Source organism: Oncorhynchus kisutch, linkage group LG28 (genome assembly GCF_002021735.2).
Source record: "Oncorhynchus kisutch isolate 150728-3 linkage group LG28, Okis_V2, whole genome shotgun sequence".
Lineage (NCBI taxonomy): Eukaryota > Metazoa > Chordata > Actinopteri > Salmoniformes > Salmonidae > Oncorhynchus > Oncorhynchus kisutch.
The window spans coordinates 45,169,814-45,185,993 of NC_034201.2; the positions used below are offsets into that span (position 1 = coordinate 45,169,814).

The following is a 16,180-nucleotide window of genomic DNA, read 5'->3' on the forward strand; positions in this document are numbered from 1 at the left end:
CTCTGGCAGATCCTGGCTAGCTGGTGGTTCTGGCAGATCCTGGCTGACTGGCGGTTCTGGAAGATCATGGCTGACTTGCGGATCTGGAAGATCCTGGCTGACTGGCGGATCCTGGCTGACTGGCGGATCTGGAAGATCCTGCCTGACTGGCGGATCTGGAAGATCATGGCTGACTGGCGGATCTGGAAGATCATGGCTGACTGGCGGATCTGGAAGATCATGGCAGACTGGCGGATCCTGGCTGACTGACGGCTCTAGCTGCTCTGGCTGCTCCATGCAGACTGACATCTCCGGCTGCTCCATGCAGACTGGCATCTCCGGCTGTTCCATGCAGACTGGCATCTCCGGCTGCTCCATGCAGACTGGCAGCTCCGGCTGCTCCATGCAGACTGGCAGCTCCGGCTGCTCCATGCAGACTGGCTTCTCCGGCTGCTCCATGCAGACTGGCAGCTCTGGCTGCTCCATGCAGACTGGCAGCTCTGGCTGTGCTGAACAGGCCGGAGACTCTGGCAGCGCTGGAGAGGAGGAAGGCTCTGACAGCGCTAAACGGGCGGGAGACTCCGGCAGCACTGGAGAGGAGGAAGGCTCTGACAGCGCTAAACAGGCGGGAGATTCCAGTAGCGCTAGAGAGGAGAAAGGCTCTGGCAGCGCTGAACAGGCGGGAGACTCCAGCAGCGCTAGAGAGGAGAAAGGCTCTGGCAGCGCTGAACAGGCGAGGCGCACTGAAGGCCTGGTGCGTGGTGCTGGCACTGGTGGTACTGGGCCAAGAACACGCACAGGAAGCCTGGTGCGGGGAGCTGCCACCGGAGGACTGGTGTGTGGAGGTGGCACTGGATAGACCGGACCGTGCAGGCGCACTGGACCGTGCAGCCTGCCCAACCTTACCTGGCTCGATGCCCACTCTAGCCCGGCCAATACGAGGAGCTGGTATGTACCGCACCGGGCTATGCACCCGCACTGGAGACACCGTGCACTCCACAGCATAACACGGTGCCTGCCTGGTCTCTTTAGCCCCCCGGTAAGCACAGGAAGTTTGCGCAGGTCTCCTACCTGGCGTAGCCATACTCCCTGTGAGCCCCCCCCCCCCCCCCCCCCAATACATTTTTGGGGCTGACTCTCGGGCTTCCATCCGCGTCGCCGTGCTGCCTCTTCATACCAGCGCCTCTCAGCTTTCGCCGCCTCCAGTTCTTCTTTGGGGCGTCGATATTCTCCAGGCTGTGCCCAGGGTCCTCTTCCGTCCAATATCCTCACGATAAACAGGGGGAGTTGGCTCAGGTCTGAACCCTGACTCTGCCACACTCTCCCTGAGCCCCCCCCAATAATTTTTGGGGGCTGACTCTCGGGCTTCCTTGCCAACCGTGTTCCCTCGTATCGCCGGCTCCTCTCTCCGGCTGCTTCTGCTCTCCTAAGTGCCTCCACCTGTTCCCATGGGAGGCAATCTCCTCCAGCCAGTATCTCCTCCCAAGTGTAACAACCCTTGCCATCCAAAACGTCTTCCCATGTCCATTCCTCTTTTCGCTGCTCCTGCTGTCGCTGCCTGTCACCACGCCGCTTGGTCCTGTGGTGGGTGATTCTGTTACGGTTTTCTTCCGTCGAAGGAGAGTCGGACCAAAATGCAGCGTGGTTAAATCGATACATCTTTAATGAAGACGAAACACGAACAATACAAAAACAATAAACGTAACGTGAAAACCGAAACAGCCTAAACTGGTGCAAACTAACACAGAGACAGGAACAATCACCCACGAAACACTCAAAGAATATGGCTGCCTAAATATGGTTCCCAATCAGAGACAACGATAATCACCTGCCTCTGATTGAGAACCGCCTCAGGCAACCATAGACTTTGCTAGAAAACCCCACTAAGCCACAATCCCAAAACCTACAAAAAAAACAATACAAAAACACACCACAAAATAAACCCATGTCACACCCTGGCCTGACCAACAGGTGCCTCCTGTATATAGCCTGGTTATTGTTATTCTTATTGTGTTAGTTTTATTATTACTTTTTATTTTAGTCTTCTTCTTGAACTGCACTGTTGGTTAAGGGCTTGTATGTAAAGCATTTCACGGTAAAGTCTACACTTGTTGTATTCGCCGCATGTGACTAATAAAGTTGATTTGATTTGATTCGCATGCTTCCCATCCTAAAGTGTTAGGAACAGGTAGTGGATATATTATGATGACATTTTGTGATGTTTGTGTTCTTTTTGGCATTTGGCAAGGTTTTTATCGGCTGTTCGTGCACACACGTTTTATTTTTCAAGGCAGGCTGAAGTTCGGAAGCCAAAGTCTTCAATGAAGTGTTTGTTCAATGAAATGTTTGTTGTCGTTCAATGATAGACAACTTGTTATCATGCACATTTTTCACTTGAGAAATACTGCACCAAACATCTTAGTTAAATGTACAATTACGTGACTAAGAAAATGTAAACATTTATGACAGATTTCTTGAGTTATCTTAGATTCATTCGGACAAGTTTGAGGACGTGTATGCTGGCTACGGCGTCAACAGATGGACAAACAGTACTATTGCCGTTTTTTTCCCTTCGTTTTCAAGTTAAGGTCTTCTAAATGTGTATGCGAGCTAGAGTATATGATTCCCTTTAGGAATCTAGTGCAGAGCTAGAGTATATGATTCCCTTTAGGAATCTAGTGCAGAGCTAGAGTATATGATTCCCTTTGGGAATCTAGTGCAGAGCTAGAGTATATGATTCCCTTTGGGAATCTAGTGCAGAGCTAGAGTATATGATTCCCTTTGGGAATCTAGTGCAGAGCTAGAGTATATGATTCCCTTTGGGAATCTAGTGCAGAGCTAGAGTATATGATTCCCTTTGGGAATCTAGTGCAGAGCTAGAGTATATGATTCCCTTTGGGAATCTAGTGCAGAGCTAGAGTATATGATTCCCTTTGGGAATCTAGTGCAGAGCTAGAGTATATGATTCCCTTTGGGAATCTAGTGCAGAGCTAGAGTATATGATTCCCTTTGGGAATCTAGTGCAGAGCTAGAGTATATGATTCCCTTTGGGAATCTAGTGCAGAGCTAGAGTATATGATTCCCTTTGGGAATCTAGTGCAGAGCTAGAGTATATGATTCCCTTTGTCACTTCGTGAGCCCAGCATGCATCTGTAGTCTAATTGTGTGCTGCTATAGCCCCTTGCTTTAGTTACTGTCATGGAGTTCACTAAATATTTCCATGAAGTAACTGATAAAACACACAGGTACTAAATCAAGGTGACGTACAAAGATGAGGACCAAGAGCAAGAGAGGGAGTGAAGTGATGTAATGTCCAAAAATAAATAATCATTGTGGAATCTGAAAAAAGCATGATGTGTACTAACTGTGTGCACATGCTAAAAGCTAGGAATGAGGTACGTAGATAACTAAGATAACTGTGTCATTGTAGCAAAAGTATTTATAAACAAAACATCTGATATCTTAAAACTTCTTAAATGTAAACGGCAAAATTTAGACATACCTAAAAGTAAATCCAAAATCCCAAATCAAATTGTATTTGTCACATGTGACGAACAGTGAAATGCTTACTTACAAGCCCTTAACCAACAATGCAGTTTTAAGAAAATACAAATAGTCTGGGTAGCCATTTGATTAGCTGTTGAGGAGTCTTATGGCTTGGGGGTAGAAGCTGTTGAGAAGCCTCTTGGACCTAGACTTGGTGCTCCAGTACCACTTGCCGTGCGGTAGCAGAGAAAACAACAGTCTATGATTAGGGTGGCTGGTCTTTGACCATTTTTAGGGCCTTCTTCTGGCGCCGCCTGATATAGAGGTCCTGGATGGCAGGAAGCTTGGCCCCAGTGATGTACTGGCCCGTACGCACTACCCTCTGTAGTGCCTTGCGGTCGGATGCTCTCAATGGTGCAGCTGTAAAAGGACCTGCCTAGAAGGCCAGCATCCCGGAGTCTCCTCTTCACTGTTGACGTTGACTGGTGTTTTGCAGGTACTTTTTAATGAAGCTGCCAGTTGAGGACTTGTGAGGTGTCTGTTTCTCAAACTAGACACTCTAATGTACTTGTCCTCTTGCTCAGTTGTGCACCGGGGCCTCCCACTCCTCTTCCTATTCTGGTTAGGGTCAGTTTGCACTGTTCTGTGAAGGGAGCAGTACACAGCATTGTACGAGATCTTCAGTTTCTTGGCAATTTCTCGCATGGAATAGCCTTCATTTCTCAGAAGAATAGACTGAATAGACTCAGAACAAGAATAGAACAAGAATAGATGGACGAATTTCAGAAGAAAGTGATTTGTTTCTGGTCATTTTGAGCCTGTAATCGAACCCACAAATGCTGATGCTCCAGATACTCAACTAGTCTAAAGAAGGCCAGTTTTATTGCTTCTTTAATCACCACAACAGTTTTCAGCTGTGCTAACATAATTGCAAAAGAGTTTTCTAATGATCAATTAGCCTTTTAAAGTTATAAACTTGGATTAGCTAACACAACGCGCCATTGGAACACAGGAGTAATGCTTGCTGATAATGGGCCTCTGTACACCTATGTAGATATTCCATTAAAAAAATCTGCCATTTCCAGCTACAATAGTCATTTACAACATGAACAATGTCTACACTGTATTTCTGATCGATTTGATGTTATTTTAATGGACAGGAAATGTGCTTTCCTTTCAAAAACAAGGACATTTCTAAGTGACCCCAAACCTTTGAACGGTGGTGTATGTTATAAAGGATGGATACTGGTGTTATATAAAGGAGGTATAAAGCAATAAACTATTAGCATCAAGCCCCAGAGACAGGATGTAAAACACATCTACAACTCCCTGACCCTGCCTTACAGCTGAAATCACAAGTGTCACACACACACATGCTCGCATGCACTCACTCACTCACTTGTTTGGATGATATTCAACTTTTGAAAAAGAAACTGGTACATTTCAACTGGATGTCTGCATCAAGCTATGACTATAAATCCCATCGCTGCTGTTGTCTCTGAATTGGAATGGAGGTCCACATGGACGGACGGACGGACGGACCTGAAGACAGACAGACAGAGAAAGTCCAACAGACCAAGCGACAGATCTTTCTGATGTGTGATTGTCTTTTGTGGCTCTTCCTGAGCGCACTGTGTTTTTCAGATAAGAGCTCCTATGAGTCTTCCTAGTCTTCCTAAGGCCCATAGTTGTCTGATCCATGGCTGAAAGACCAGTGATTTTTATTTTTTTGATCTCTGAGCTGTTAAAGTCTTGCAGGGCCCTGATTAAGAGAGTCCTAGACAGGCTCCTTAGTCACGTCTCGCTCCATGTTCATCACGGCCTGAGCTCACGTGGCCTGAAAGCTGTGGCACGTGGGTGAGAGGTAGCGATGGAGGGAGGAAGGGAGAGAGGTAGGGATGGAGAGAGGTAGGGATGGAGAGAGGTAGGGAGGGAGAGAGGTAGGGATGGAGGTAGGGAGGGAGAGAGGTAGGGATGGAGGGAGGAAGGGAGAGAGGTAGGGATGGAGGGAGGAAGGGAGAGAGGTAGGGATGGAGGGGGGAAGGGAGAGAGGTAGGGAGGAAGGGAGAGAGGTAGGGAGGAAGGGAGAGGGGTAGGGAGGAAGGGAGAGGGGTAGGGAGGAAGGGAGAGAGGTAGGGATGGAGGGGAGGAAGGGAGAGAGGTAGGGATGGAGGAAGGGAGAGAGGTAGGGATGGAGGGGGAGGAAGGGATGGAGGGAGGAAGGGAGAGGTAGGGATGGAGGGAGGAAGGGAGAGGTAGGGATGGAGGGAGGAAGGGAGAGGTAGGGATGAAGGGAGAGGTAGGGATGGAGGGAGGAAGGGAGAGAGGTAGGGAGGAGGAGGGGGAGAGGTAGGGATGGAGGGAGGAAGGGAGGTAGGGATGAAGGGGAGAGGTAGGGATGGAGGGGAGGGGAAGGGAGGGATGGAGGGAGGAAGGGAGAGGGAGGATGGAGGGAGGAAGGGAGGAAGGGTAGGGAGGAGAGGGAGGGAGAGAGGTAGGGATGGAGGGAGGAAGGGAGAGAGGTAGGGAGGAAGGGAGAGGTGGAGGGATGGAGGGAGGGGAGAGAGGTAGGGATGGAGGGAGGAAGGGAGAGGTAGGGATGAAGGGAGAGGTAGGGATGGAGGGAGGAAGGGAGAGAGGTAGGGAGGAAGGGAGAGATGGAGGGAGGGAGAGAGGTAGGTGGGGATGGAGGGAGGAAGGGAGAGAGGTAGGTGGGGATGGAGGGGATGGGGGAGGAAGGAGAGGGTAGGTGGGGATGGAGGGAGGAAGGGGAGAGAGGTAGGTGGGGATGGATGGAGGAAGGGGGAGAGAGGTAGGTGGGGATGGATGGAGGAAGGAGAGAGGTAGGTGGGGATGGATGGAGGAGGGAGAGAGGTAGGAGGTGGGGATGGAGGGAGGGAGAAGGAGGGAGAGAGGTAGGGATGGAGGAAGGGAGAGAGGTAGGGATGGAGGAGGAAGGGATGGAGGGATGGAGGGGGCAGGGAGAGGTAGGGATGAAGGAGAGAGGTAGGGATGGAGGGAGGAAGGGAGGAGAGGTAGGGATGGAGGGAGAGGAAGGTAGGGATGGAGGAGAGGAAGGAAGGGAAGGGAAGGGATGGGATGGAGAGAGGTTAGGTTGGAGATGGACGGAGGAAGGGAGAGAGGTAGGTGGGGATGGAGGAGGAAGGGAAGAGAGGTAGGGAGATGGATGAGGAAGGGGATGGGAGAGAGGTAGGTGGGATGGACGGGAAGGAAGGGGGGGGGGAGAGAGGTCGGTGGGAGATGGAGGAGGAAGGAGAGAGGTAGGGTGGGGATTGGAGGGAGGAAGGGAGAGAGAGGTAGGTGGGGATGGAGAGAGGTAGGTGGGGATTGGAGGGGAGGAAGGGAGAGAGGTAGGTGGGGATGGAGGGAGGAAGGGAGAGAGGTAGGTGGGGATGGAGGGAGGAAGGGAGAGAGGGTAGGTGGGATGGAGAGAGGAAGGGAGAGAGGTAGGTGGGGATGGAGGGAGGAGGGGAGAGAGTAGGTGGGGATGGAGGGAGGAGGGGAGAGAGGTAGGTGGGGATGGAGGTAGGTGGGGATGGAGGGAGGAGGGGAGAGAGGTAGGTGGGGATGGAGGGAGGAAGGGAGAGAGGTAGGTGGGGATGGAGGGAGGAGAGGAGAGAGGTAGGTGGGGATGGAGGTAGGTGGGATGGAGGGAGGAGGGGAGAGAGGTAGGTGGGGGATGGAGGGAGGAAGGGAGAGAGGTAGGTGGGGATGGAGGTAGGTGGGGATGGATGGAGGGAGGAAGGGAGAGAGGTAGGTGGGATGGAGGGAGGAAGGGAGAGAGGTAGGTGGGATGGAGGGGAGGAAGGGAGAGAGGTAGGTGGGGATGGATGGAGGAAGGGAGAGAGAGGTAGGTTGGGGATGGAAGGGAGGAAGGGAGAGAGGTAGGGATGGAGGGAGGAAGGGAGGAAGGGAGGGATGGAGGGAGGGAGGGAGAGAGGTAGGTGGAGATGGAGGGAGGAAGGGAGGTAGGTGGGGATGGAGGGAGGAAGGGAGAGAGGTAGGTGGGGATGGAGGGAGGAAGGGAGAGAGGTAGGTGGGGATGGAGGGAGGAAGGGAGAGAGGTAGGTGGGGATGGAGAGAGGTAGGTGGGGATGGAGGGAGGAAGGGAGAGAGGTAGTTGGGGATGGAGGGAGGAAGGGAGAGAGGTAGGTGGGGATGGAGGGAGGAAGGGAGAGAGGTAGGTGGGGATGGAGAGAGGAAGGGAGAGAGGTAGGTGGGGATGGAGGGAGGAGGGGGAGAGAGGTAGGTGGGGATGGAGGTAGGTGGGGATGGAGGGAGGAGGGGAGAGAGGTAGGTGGGGATGGAGGGAGGAAGGGAGAGAGGTAGGTGGGGATGGAGGGAGGAGAGGAGAGAGGTTAGGTGGGGATGGAGGTAGGTGGGGATGGAGGGAGGAGGGGAGAGAGGTAGGTGGGGATGGAGGGAGGAAGGGAGGAGAGGTAGGTGGGGATGGAGGGAGGAAGGGAGAGAGGTAGGTGGGGATGGAGGGAGGAAGGAAGGAGAGAGGTAGGTGGGGATGGAGGGAGGAAGGGAGAGAGGTAGGTGGGGATGGAGGGAGGAAGGGAGAGAGGTAGGTGGGGATGGAGGGAGGAAGGGAGAGAGGTAGTTGGGGATGGAGGGAGGAAGGGAGAGAGGTAGGTGGGGATGGAGGGAGGAAGGGAGGAGAGGTAGGTGGGGATGGAGAGAGGAAGGGAGAGAGGTAGGTGGGGATGGAGAGAGGAAGGGAGAGAGGTAGGTGGGGATGGAGGGAGGAGGGGAGAGAGGTAGGTGGGGATGGAGGTAGGTGGGATGGAGGGAGGAGGGGAGAGAGGTAGGTGGGGATGGAGGGAGGAAGGGAGAGAGGTAGGTGGGGATGGAGGGAGGAGGAGGAGAGAGGTAGGTGGGGATGGAGGTAGGTGGGGGATGGAGGGAGGAGGGGAGAGAGGTAGGTGGGGATGGAGGGAGGAGAGGAGAGAGGTAGGTGGGGATGGAGGTAGGTGGGGATGGAGGGAGGAGGGGAGAGAGGTAGGTGGGGATGGAGGGAGGAAGGGAGAGAGGTAGGTGGGGATGGAGGTAGGTGGGGATGGATGGAGGGAGGAAGGGAGAGAGGTAGGTGGGATGGAGGGAGGAAGGGAGAGAGGTAGGTGGGGATGGAGGGAGGAAGGGAGAGAGGTAGGTGGGGATGGATGGAGGAAGGGAGAGAGGTAGGTGGGGATGGAAGGGAGGAAGGGAGAGAGGTAGGGATGGAGGGAGGAAGGGAGGAAGGGAGGGATGGAGGGAGGGAGGGAGAGAGGTAGGTGGAGATGGAGGGAGGAAGGGAGGTAGGTGGGGATGGAGGGAGGAAGGGAGAGAGGTAGGTGGGGATGGAGGGAGGAAGGGAGAGAGGTAGGATGGATGGAGGGAGGGATGGAGGGAGAGAGGTAGGTGGGGATGGAGGGAGGAAGGGAGAGAGGTAGGTGGGGATGGAGGGAGGAAGGGAGAGAGGTAGGTGGGGATGGAGGGAGGAAGGGAGAGAGGTAGGTGGGGATGGAGAGAGGTAGGTGGGGATGGAGGGAGGAAGGGAGAGAGGTAGGTGGGGATGGAGGGAGGAAGGGAGAGAGGTAGGTGGGGATGGAGGGAGGAAGGGAGAGAGGTAGGTGGGGATGGAGAGAGAGGAAGGGAGAGAGGTAGGTGGGGATGGAGGGAGGAGGGGAGAGAGGTAGGTGGGGATGGAAGGGAGGAAGGGAGAGAGGTAGGGATGGAGGGAGGAAGGGAGGGAGGGAGGAAGGGAGGGAGGGAGGGAGGGATGGAGAGAGGTAGGTGGAGATGGAGGGAGGAAGGGAGGTAGGTGGGGATGGAGGGAGGAAGGAGAGAGAGGTAGGTGGGGGATGGAGGGAGGAAGGGAGAGAGGTAGGGATGGATGGAGGGAGGAAGGGAGGGATGGAGGGAGAGAGGTAGGTGGGGATGGAGGGAGGAAGGGAGGAGAGGTAGGTGGGGATGGAGGGAGGAAGGGAGAGAGGTAGGTGGGGATGGAGGGAGGAAGGGAGAGAGGTAGGTGGGGATGGAGAGAGGTAGGTGGGGATGGAGGGAGGAAGGGAGAGAGGTAGGTGGGGATGGAGGGAGGAAGGGAGAGAGGTAGGTGGGGATGGAGAGAGGAAGGGAGGAGAGGGTAGGTGGGGATGGAGGTAGGTGGGGATGGAGGGAGGAGGGGAGAGAGGTAGGTGGGGATGGAGGGAGGAAGGGAGAGAGAGGTAGGTGGGGATGGAGGGAGGAGAGGGGAGAGGTAGGTGGGGATGGAGGTAGGTGGGGATGGAGGGAGGAGGGGAGAGAGGTAGGTGGGGATGGAGGGAGGAGGGGAGAGAGGTAGGTGGGGATGGAGGGAGGAAGGGAGAGAGGTAGGTGGGGATGGAGGTAGGTGGGGATGGATGGAGGGAGGAAGGGAGAGAGGTAGGTGGGATGGAGGGAGGAAGGGAGAGAGGTAGGTGGGGATGGAGGGAGGAAGGGAGAGAGGTAGGTGGGGATGGAAGGGAGGAAGGGAGAGAGGTAGGGATGGAGGGAGGAAGGGATGAAGGGAGGGATGGAGGGAGGGAGGGAGAGAGGTAGGTGGAGATGGAGGGAGGAAGGGAGGTAGGTGGGGATGGAGGGAGGAAGGGAGAGAGGTAGGTGGGGATGAAGGGAGAGGTAGGTGGGGATGGAGGGAGGAAGGGAGAGAGGTAGGTGGGGATGGAGGGAGGAAGGGAGAGAGAGGTAGGTGGGGATGGAGGGAGGAAGGGAGAGAGGTAGGTGGGGATGGAGGGAGGAAGGGAGAGAGGTAGGTGGGGATGGAGGGAGGAAGGGAGAGAGGTAGGTGGGGATGGAGGGAGGAAGGAGAGAGGTAGGTGGGGATGGAGGGAGGAAGGGAGAGGTAGGTGGGGATGGAGAGAGGAAGGGAGAGAGGTAGGTGGGGATGGAGGGAGAGAGGTAGGTGGGGATGGAGGGAGGAAGGGAGAGAGGTAGGTGGGATGGAGGGAGGAAGGGAGAGAGGTAGGTGGCGCGATGGAGGGAGGAAGGGAGAGAGGTAGGTGGGGATGGAGGTAGGTGGGGATGGATGGAGGGAGGAAGGGAGAGAGGTAGGTGGGATGGAGGGAGGAAGGGAGAGAGGTAGGTGGGGATGGAGGGAGGAAGGGAGAGAGGTAGGTGGGGATGGATGGAGGAAGGGAGAGAGAGGTAGGTGGGGATGGAGGGAGGAAGGGAAGGAAAGGAGAGAGGGTAGGGATGGAGGGAGGAAGGGAGAGAGGTAGGGATGGAGGAAGGGAGAGAGGTAGGGATGGAGGGAGGAAGGGAGGGAGGAAGGGAGGGATGGAGGGAGGGAGGGAGAGAGGTAGGTGGAGATGGAGGGAGGAAGGGAGAGAGGTAGGTGGGGATGGAGGGAGGAAGGGAGAGAGGTAGGTGGGGATGGAGGGAGGAAGGGAGAGAGGTAGGTGGGGATGGAGGGAGGAAGGGGAGAGAGGTAGGTGGGGATGGAGGGAGAGAGGTAGGTGGGGATGGAGGGAGGAAGGGAGAGAGGTAGGTGGGGATGGAGGGAGGAAGGGAGAGAGGTAGGTGGGGATGGAGGGAGGAAGGGAGAGAGGTAGGTGGGGATGGAGGGAGGAAGGGAGAGAGGTAGGTGGGGATGGAGAGAGGAAGGGAGAGAGGTAGGTGGGGATGGAGGGAGGAAGGGAGAGAGGTAGGTGGGGATGGAGGGAGGAAGGGAGAGAGGTAGGTGGGGATGGAGAGAGGAAGGGAGAGAGGTAGGTGGGGATGGAGGGAGGAAGGGAGAGAGGTAGGTGGGGATGGAGGGAGAGAGGTAGGTGGGGATGGAGGGAGGAAGGGAGAGAGGTAGGTGGGGATGGAGGGAGGAAGGGAGAGAGGTAGGTGGGGATGGAGGGAGGAAGGGAGAGAGGTAGGTGGGGATGGAGGGAGGAAGGGAGAGAGGTAGGTGGGGATGGAGAGAGGAAGGGAGAGAGGTAGGTGGGGATGGAGGGAGGAAGGGAGAGAGGTAGGTGGGGATGGATGGAGGGAGGAAGGGAGAGAGGTAGGTGGGGATGGAGGGAGGAAGGGAGAGAGGTAGGTGGGGATGGAGGGAGGAAGGGAGAGGTAGGTGGGGATGGAGAGAGGAAGGGAGAGAGGTAGGTGGGGATGGAGGGAGGAGGGGAGAGAGGTAGGTGGGGATGGAGGTAGGTGGGGATGGAGGGAGGAGGGGAGAGAGGTAGGTGGGGATGGAGGGAGGAAGGGAGAGAGGTAGGTGGGGATGGATGGAGGGAGGAAGGGAGAGAGGTAGGTGGGGATGGATGGAGGGAGGAAGGGAGAGAGGTGGGTGGGATGGAGGGAGGAAGGGAGAGAGGTAGGTGGGGATGGAGGGAGGAGGGGAGAGAGGTAGGTGGGGATGGAGGGAGGAAGGGAGAGAGGTAGGTGGGGATGGAGGGAGGAAGGGAGAGAGGTAGGTAGGTGGGGATGGATGGAGGGAGGAAGGGAGAGAGGTGGGTGGGATGGAGGGAGGAAGGGAGAGAGGTAGGTGGGGATGGAGGGAGGAAGGGAGAGAGGTAGGTGGGGATGGAGGGAGGAAGGGAGAGAGGTAGGTGGGGATGGAGGGAGGAAGGGAGAGAGGTAGGTGGGGATGGAGGGAGAAAGGGAGAGAGGTAGGTGGGGATGGAGGGAGAAAGGGAGAGAGGTAGGTGGGGATGGAGGGAGAAAGGGAGAGAGGTAGGTGGGGATGGAGGGAGAAAGGGAGAGAGGTAGGTGGGGATGGAGGGAGAAAGGGAGAAAGGGAGAGAGGTAGGTGGGGATGGAGGGAGAAAGGGAGAGAGGTAGGTGGGGATGGATGGAGAAAGGGAGAGAGGTAGGTGGGGATGAAGGGAGAGAGGTAGGTGGGGATGGAGGGAGAAAGGGAGAGAGGTAGGTGGGGATGGAGGGAGAAAGGGAGAGAGGTGGGGATGGAAGTAGGAAACGACAGGGGCAGGGGTGGAGGGAGGATTGGATGGAGGGAGGGAGGATGGGAGAGAGGATGGAGGGTGGGGAGGTGGGAAACGGTTTCACGCTGACAGAATAACTGTTGTGCTCAGGGGTCACTCACTAATATCAACAGAGACTGGAGATAACCACCTAACTTTCAGGGACAAACCCATTAAACCTTTACTTTATAGTCAAAGAGAACTTTTCTGCATTCTTTTGGTGGTGATAACGTTCAACCTTGAATGTGGTTTGGAATTTCGCCCTGATAAGAGTGTTTAGGACCAATGATAAAGAGAAAGATGAACCTTGATTAGCATCATGACAACGTCCTGTCACCGTACAAAAAGGTAAAGCTTGTTGTTCTAGATGCTGTCGTGTGGACTCTCTCTGAGAAACCTGTCCTGAAAATGTCCCAAGAAATGTACATCTCTGAGGTCACTTTGAGACGACACAGTAGGAAGAGAAAACATCTGATAATTCAGGTATGACTTCATCCGCAGAGCTGAGTGCTGTATGTTTCTCTGATGTGTTTTCAACAGAGAATCGACTTGACATGTCATTGTTTGATTGTTATCTGTGTGAGCCAAAGCCTATCTTACATCCTGTAGGTCCTAAAGTCTGGCTACCTGAAGATGTCTACAGACAGGATACCTGAAGATGTCTACAGACAGGATACCTGAAGATGTCTACAGACAGGATACCTGAAGATGTCTACAGACAGGATACCTGAAGATGTCTACAGACAGGATACCTGAAGATGTCTACAGACAGGATACCTGAAGATGTCTACAGACAGGATACCTGAAGATGTCTACAGACAGAATACACACGCAGGCATGCACACACAGAAAGTGTTAACAAGTGTTAACAAGTCATTTGTTTTGTTGAAACATAACACAGTCTGTCTCCATTAAGATAGAACAAAGTACAACATTAAATATACATTGTACAAAATGAAAAAGCACTGTTCTTTCCAAGGAATGAATTCATCCTCCATGAATCATCATCCTATTTGCAAACCTACATGTGGTAGCAAGTTTACAAGCTAAGAGATTTGGTCCAATGTGACTATCTATCTGAGCAAGTTGCCCAAAATGCAGTTATGTTGTCTCGACATGAATCTCTATGGGCTGGGAAGGGCATTACCACAGATAGAACCATGAGACAGATATGTCCCCAAATATGGTAGTGAGAGGAATCCCAGTGGCAGTCAGTGGGAGATGGATTTTGGCCAACATACTCATCGATGAAACATTTCATCTCAATATAGTTTTGTAAGACCCTTTGCCAAAGATGCAAAAAAAATTGCGTTGTTTAGAAGGAGTGCAAAGGCGAATTCAGTTATTGCACACGCACACTTCCCAGAGTAGGCGTTCTCTAACCAAAACATGCAAATATTTCCTATAATGCACCAATAGGATCCTGGCTCTGCCCACCTCCTTGCTTGTCCTGCCCACTATGACTAATTTGTTATTACCCCAGACTGATGTCTCTGGTTGTAGCTCATCTCTAGCTCCTATGCTTACAGTAAACTGTATAACATGCCAGCTGTTGTTCCATCATCCTCACTATTTCTCCAGATAAATACACTTAACAACAAAAAATATGAACAAAGCATGCAACAATTTCAAAGATTTTACTTAGTTACAGTTCAATACAAGGAAACAGTCAAATTAAATAAATAAATTAGGCCCTAATCTATGGATTTTATATGACTGGGGAGGGGTGCAGCTCCACCCACTGGGGAGCCAGGTCCAGCCAATCAGAATTAGTTTTTTCCCCCAAAAAGGGCTTATTGCAGACAGAACACCCCCCCCCCCCCCCCCCCCCCCCCCCCCCCCCCCCCCCCCCCCCCCGGGGTCTTGGGTTGGCGTGGTTACACATGGTCTGTGGTTGTGAGGCCGGTTGGACGTACTGACAAATTCTCTAAAACGATGTTGGAGGCGGCTTATGGCAGAGAAATGAACATTCAATTCTCTGGCAACAGCTCTGGTGGACATTCCAGCAGTCAGCATGTCAATTGAACACTCCCTCAAAACTTGATTAAATTGTGGCATTGTTTTATGTGACAAAACTGCACATTTTTAAAGTGGATGTTTATTGGCCCCAGCACGAGGTGCACTTGTGTAACGATTATGCTGTTTAATCAGCTTCTCGATATGCCACACCTGTCAGGTCGATGGATTATCTTGGCAAAGGAGAAACGCTCACTAACAGGAATGTAAACAAATTTATGCAAACATTTTTGAATGAAACAATGAACACTTTACATGTTGCGTTTATATATTTTTTTCAGTGAACTTCAACTGCCACAACAGACACTCATAATATAGTTTCTGTTAACATCCATTCATCCTGTACGCAAAAAAAATATATAGTTTCTGTTTGCATTTAGAGTAAGTTATTAGACTCATCACACTTAATTATCAAACCTGAACTAGACCAAATGTCATTCATCCACAAGAGAGTTCCATACCATACATTACATCCCTCCTGTATGCAAAAAATAATTGTTGCCAAAGTAGTTATAAAGTCATCACCCTTAAATATCACACCTTGATTTGGTTAGAGGTCTCTTGATGAATTAACAGTAGTGTTGTACTTCGTGAAGATCGCCATTACCCCAAGTCATGTAACAAGCCATGAAAATAAGAAAAGCTGGGTCATGGATAGTGCAGTCGAGGAATTTCTTAGCCATAGACATGCTGGAACATGATGTCAACAGCTCTAACTAACTCTACATGCAGTCCACTCTTGAGTTTGTAGAATCCTTTAAAAGGGGAGGGGACTTACCCGATGATGTAAGCCAGGACCCCCAGCTGGATCAATCGGCACACGACCCCCACCCTCCTGCTCCGTACCAGCACCTGACGGGGGGTCTCGTACTCGAAGAAGAAGTCAGAGAGGGTGTTTGTGATGAAACTCTTCATCTTGCTGCTCCGCTGGAGAGAAGGTCTCTCAACCCCACTGGTATACATACACTCTCTCTCTACCTCCCTTCTTCAGCCTCCCTTAATTATTCTTCAGCCTCCCTTAACCAACAGCTGACACGTTTCAGTAGCAGTGTTGGACTTTCTCCCTCTCTCGCTCTCTCTCTCTCTCTCTCTCCTCACAGGCGGTCCTCCTCCCCGTCACCCTTCCCTCTCTCACACTTCCTCATTCACTAACCTAGAAAACCTCTCTCTCTCTCCCTCACTCCAAAACAAACAAATACTATCTTGCCGTAAACCAAGATGTCACTAAGGTGTCCCCAGTCCATTAAAGCAAACAATGACTCCACTGAGCCACTGATCAGATCATTCAACATCTGTCACAGACATCCTTCTCACACCAGCAAACCCCCCCCCCCCCCCCCCCCCCCCCCCCCCCCCCCCCCCCGTGACACTGTCTTCCTGGTGTTCAGAGATAGCAGGGACACGCTTGACCTAAACTTAGCCTACAACAACAGCTCCCCAAATGTATATTGGATGGTTTTTTGTTGTTGTTCATCACACAATTAAAATGTCACAGACAGACAGACAGACAGACAGACAGATACACACAGACAGACAGACACAGACAGACAGACAGACAGACAGACAGACAGACAGACAGACAGACAGACAGACAGACAGACAGACAGACAGACAGACAGAGACAGACAGACAGACAGACAGACAGACAGACAGACAGACAGACAGACAGACAGACAGACAGACAGACAGACAGACAGACAGACAGACAGACAGACAGACAGACAGACAGACAGACAGACAGACAGACAGAC

The 16,180-nt window shown here is 52.9% G+C and overlaps 1 protein-coding gene across 4 annotated transcripts in view; it reads right to left on the bottom strand.

Moving 5' to 3' along the window:
• LOC109878641 (P2X purinoceptor 1) overlaps positions 1-15,690 on the bottom strand; it is a 68,357-nt gene extending 52,667 nt beyond the window's left edge. For 2 of the 4 annotated variants that reach the window (XM_031807596.1, XM_031807595.1), the window contains exon 1: positions 15,208-15,690. In XM_031807596.1, the coding sequence (XP_031663456.1) occupies positions 15,208-15,392 (185 nt within the window). In that variant the 5' untranslated portion in view covers positions 15,393-15,690. The remainder of the gene's footprint in view (positions 1-15,207) is intronic. The other 2 variants (XM_031807598.1, XM_031807597.1) reach the window with 2 other exon arrangements.
• Between the last annotated feature and the right edge of the window lie 490 nt (positions 15,691-16,180).